This window comes from Cyanistes caeruleus, chromosome 9 (genome assembly GCF_971803275.1).
Source record: "Cyanistes caeruleus chromosome 9, bCyaCae1.hap1.1, whole genome shotgun sequence".
NCBI classification, from domain to species: domain Eukaryota; kingdom Metazoa; phylum Chordata; class Aves; order Passeriformes; family Paridae; genus Cyanistes; species Cyanistes caeruleus.
The window spans coordinates 541,355-545,995 of record NC_141709.1 but is presented as its reverse complement, the minus strand read 5'-3'; the positions used below and the strand labels follow the sequence as shown (position 1 = coordinate 545,995).

Below are 4,641 nucleotides of genomic sequence, written 5' to 3'. Positions count from 1 at the left end.
CCCTCCCTGTCCCCTCCCCGTGTCCCTCCCCGTGTCCCTGTCCCCTCCCCGTGTCCGTGTCCCCTCCCTGTCCCCTCCCCTGTCCCCTCCCCGTGTCCGTGTCCCTCCCCTGTCCCCTCCCCTGTCCCCTCCCCTGTCCCCTCCCCGTGTCCGTGTCCCCTCCCCTGTCCCCTCCCCTGTCCCCTCCCCTGTCCCCTCCCCGTGTCCGTGTCCCCTCCCCGTGTCCGTGTCCCCTCCCCTGTCCCCTCCCCTGTCCCCTCCCCTGTCCCCTCCCCTGTCCCCTCCCTGTCCCCTCCCGGTCCCCTCCCGCTGCCGAGGCCATGGCGGCGGGCGGCGGCCGGAGCTGTTTGGTGCTGGGAGCCTCGGGGGAGACGGGCCGGGCTCTGCTGCGGGAGCTGCTGGCCCGGGGAGCCTTCGACAGGGTCACTCTGATCGGCCGGCGCCCGCTGAGCCTCGGAGGCACCGAGGCGGCCGTGGTGAGGGGACAGGGACGGGGACAGGGGACAGGGGACAGGGACAGGGGATGGGGGACAGGGGACAGGGTACAGGCTGGCCGTGGTGAGGGGACAGGGACGGGGACAGGGACAGGGACAGGGACAGGGGACAGGGACAGGGGACAGGGACAGGGGATGGGGGACAGAGGACAGGGGACAGGCTGGCCGTGGTGAGGGGACAGGGACGGGGACAGGGACAGGGACAGGGGACAGGGACGGGGACAGGGACAGGGACAGGGACAGGGGATGGGGGACAGGGGACAGGGGACAGGGTACAGGCTGGCCGTGGTGAGGGGACAGGGACGGGGACAGGGACAGGGACAGGGGACAGGGGACAGGGACGGGGACAGGGACAGGGGACAGGGGAGAGGGGACAGGGACGGGGACAGGGGAGAGGGGACAGGGGACAGGGGACAGGGGAGAGGGGATGGGGGCCAGGGGCCAGGGGCCAGGGGATGGGGGCCAGGGGACAGGGGACAGGGGACGGGGGAGAGGGGACAGGCTGGCCGTGGTGAGGGGACAGGGACGGGGACACGGGACAGGGGACAGGGGACAGGGGACAGGGACGGGGACAGGGACAGGGACAGGGGACAGGCTGGCCGTGGTGAGGGGACAGGGACGGGGACAGGGACAGGGGACAGGGGACAGGCTGGCCGTGGTGAGAGGGACGGGGACACGGGACAGGGCCGGCCCTGGTGGCAGGGCCAGGGGCCAGGGGCCAGGGGATGGGGGCCAGGGGCCAGGGGATGGGGGCCAGGGGCCAGGGGATGTGGGACAGGGGACGGGGGCCAGGGGCCAGGCAGCCCTGGTGGCGGGGCCAGGGGACAAGGGACAGGGGCCAGGGGCCAGGCAGCCCTGGTGGCAGGGCCAGGGGCCAGGGGCCAGGGGCCAGGGGCCAGGCAGCCCTGGTGGCAGATATAGGGGCCAGGGGCCAGGGGCCAGGCAGCCCTGGTGGCGGGGCCAGGGGACAGGTGACACTGACGCTCGGTGTCCCCGCAGGAGCAGGCTGTGGTGGATTTCGAGCGGCTGGGCGAGCACGCCGCCGCCTTCCAGGGCCACGACGTGGGCTTCTGCTGCCTGGGCACCACCAGGGCCAAGGCTGGCGCGGTGAGTGGGGACACCCCGGAGCCCCGGGCGAGCAGGGCTCCCGCTCGCCCCCCGCCTGCCCCGCTGAGCCTCCTGTCCCCCGCAGGACGGCTTTGTCCGTGTGGATCGGGACTACGTGGCGCAGGCGGCGGAGCTGGCGCGGGCAGGGGGCTGCAAGCACTTTGTCCTGCAGTCCTCCCGGGGGGCAGACCCGCACAGCCGCTTCCTCTACCTCCGAGTGAAGGTGAGCGGCCGCGGTGGGCTCCTGGCGCTCCTGCGGGAGCCACAGGGTGCCGGCATGCTCGGGAGGGAAGCGGGAGCTGAGGTCTTGAGATGCTAGTGGCTCTGGGGGTCCTGTGCTGCTGCGGGAGCAGGGAAGGGGCTGGCCGGAGAGCTGCAGCTGCCTTCTTGTAAAGCAGCACAAGCCCTGCATGCAGCGCCTGTCTCCCTCCTCCAGCTCCAGAAACATCTGCTGGGCTCTCTAGCCCAGCTACAGCTCCCCAGCCCTGACCCGGGCTGGCTTCACAGCTCTGTGGGAGGCCCAGGGCGGTGTCCAGGTGACACCACACCCATGGCAAAAGCTTCCTCCTCCGTGTGTTGTGTGCCGCAGCTCCCGACAGCTGCTGGACCCGGAGCCGCCTGCCAGCATCCTGTGCCGCCCGCATCTGTCCCCAGGCTGCATGCTGAGCCGGCCGCTCTCCGGAGCATCCTGCTGCACTTGTGCCCGCTGGCTGCAAGGGTGCGCTGCTGACCTGCGCTGCAGCTGCCGCCTGCCCGGGGAGCCGATCCCTGCCTGCCCCCTCCCAGCTCTGCGCTGCCACCAGTGCCGTCCTGCAGCGCTTTCCTGCCCGCTCGCGGCAGCAAGGATGGTGCTTGCAGTCATCCTTGTCTCCTTTCATCCTGCCTGGCTGTTCCGACAGGGAGAAGTGGAAGAGCTGGTGCAGGCTGTTGGCTTTGATCGCTGTACCATTCTCCGGCCAGCGTGAGTAGTGGTGGCGGAGGGCGGGCACGGGGTGGAGGCTGGCCGGGGCAGCAGGGAGATGCTTCACGGGGAGATGGAGGAGGAGGAGGGACACACGAGGGCAGGGCTGGGGAGGGAAGTGGAGAGTGCCACGGGCTGCAAATGCAGCTCATGGATGAGCTGACTGCTTCCCAGTGCTGCGGGGAGCAAGCTCTGCGTTTCCTACGGCCCGTCCCAGTGCCAGAGCCATTGCCATGCAAGGACAGGAGCCTTGGGCTGGAAGCACAGGTCAGGACACATAGCTCAGAGCTTATCTCCAGATGGACCTTGGCCTTCTGCAGAGGGAGCACTCACCTGTGTCCTTTCAGCTGTACTGTGCTCCTGCTACCTAAGAGAACTGGAATTCTGCTTTCATCAGCACGGTGGGGAAGGGAGTTTAGTGTCTGAGGGCTCAGCTCTGTCACGTCCCATGACCCTGCAGAGCCCCAGAGCCCATGGAGCTCAGGGAGCTTGTCCTGATGCAGCTGGAGACCTCAGTCTGTTGCAGGCTGACCCAGCTCACCCCCTTGCTCTGCAGGGTGCTGCTGTGCAAGCGCCAGGAGTCCCGGCCCATGGAGTGGATAGTCCAGCAGTTCCTGGGTGCGGTGGCTCGCGTGTTCCCCACCGCCTGCTCGGTGCCTGTGGACACGGTGGCCAGGGCTATGGTGGCCTGCGTGCTGCAGCCAGGCCAGGGCGAGGTGGAGGTGCTGGAGAACGGGGCCATCCATGAGCTGGGAAGGGCAGTGCCGGAGCAGGGCACATAGAGCAGGAGGGGTGGCGGGCAGGAGCTCGGTTCACCCTTCAGACGCTCTCTGGGCTGGGGAGGAACACACGCACGGGAGAGGTGCGGGGTGCTAGCGTGGAGCCAGAGGCACATCCACCTCTGCACGGTGGCTGACTCTGTCAAGGGATCAAAATGCAGGTGCTGGCTGCTGGGTGAGGATAACCAAAGTGCTCTGCTGCTGGATCTGTGGCACGGGTAAAGATGATGTAACCCAGGCCGTGAATAAAGCCCTGTGACCGATCCGGTTGTGCCGCCGTGTGCTGAGGCAATCTCTGTCACCCACGCAGCAGGAACCCAGGCCTCGTGTGCTCAGCTGGTGTCACTTGAGGGAATGCTGACAGGCAGGTGACAGGCACAGGACAGCAGAGCAAGGCAGCGTGTGGAGGCTGCACCTCACAGAGCACACGGTGGCACCAGTGCTGCTTGGACAGCAGAGGCCTGGAGGCTCTGCCTGCAGCAGCTCCCTGCAGACACTGCTGTCCTCACCTGCTCAGGGAGGAGAGGGGCTGCTCTAGGGACGCTGCTGCTCACACCTGGGCTGCCACTTGCTGCCTGCAGTCACAAAAACACCGTGAAAATACTTGCAAGTGCCTGTCCCTCTGGGCTCTCCTTGGGGCACCAATGAGCCCGAGCCCCGTGTTGAGATGAGGCCAGCCCTCTGCACACCTTGGAGGGGGCTTGTTCCTGCCCAGCTTCCTTCTGTGGGCGTGGGGCAGGCACCAGCAGCAGTGCAGTGTCCCAGGCACGGCCCTGGCTGTTCTCAGGCCTCGTGCTCGGGGTCGAGGAACTCGCTGGCTCCTCAGATGGGACGCAGAACATACGTGACTCCCAAATTCCCTGCTGGCCACAGTCCCAGTGCTCCGGCTAACACTGCTTTCCAGGATTTTCTCTGACCTCATCCACGGCTCCTGTGTCACTGACTTGGATGTGGCAGATGGAGAGGGCCTAGATCCCATCTCCTGCTCCTCCACAAGCCTTTCCATCGTTGGGTTGGCCTCGGCAGGTTGGTGGAGGCAGTGGGATGGTGCAAGGCCTGCACTTGGCTCCTCAGCCACCTGTGGGGCCACAGAGCCACAGCTCCTGGTAAGACTGTCCCAGTGAGAGCAAAACAGCACCTTTAGAACAGCATTTGATGCAGAAAGGGAAATGAGAGCAGGCTGGTCAGCATCACCTGCGTGTCCAGAGTACGAAGGCTGGTCACCTGCAGCACTGGGTTACACTGCACTCGACGCTCAAAGAGAGATTTGTAAAAGGGCATGTGCTTACACAAGGGAGTG

At 67.1% G+C, this 4,641-nt stretch overlaps 1 protein-coding gene across 2 annotated transcripts; it reads left to right on the top strand.

Moving 5' to 3' along the window:
* Positions 1-207: 207 nt before the first annotated feature.
* On the top strand, positions 208-3,604 carry HTATIP2 (HIV-1 Tat interactive protein 2). 2 transcript variants are annotated; one of them, XR_015290337.1, is made up of 5 exons: positions 208-476; positions 1,494-1,601; positions 1,687-1,824; positions 2,038-2,562; positions 3,119-3,604. XR_015290337.1 is itself a non-coding variant. In XM_086901506.1 (5 exons), exons 1-5 carry the CDS (start codon positions 321-323, stop codon positions 3,342-3,344), a joined length of 690 nt encoding a protein of 229 aa, XP_086757632.1. In that variant the 5' UTR covers positions 216-320; the 3' UTR covers positions 3,345-3,604. The 2 variants fall into 2 exon arrangements, 1 of the variants encoding a protein (XP_086757632.1); XM_086901506.1 differs by having other exon boundaries at positions 216-476; positions 2,501-2,562.
* Positions 3,605-4,641: the final 1,037 nt, after the last annotated feature.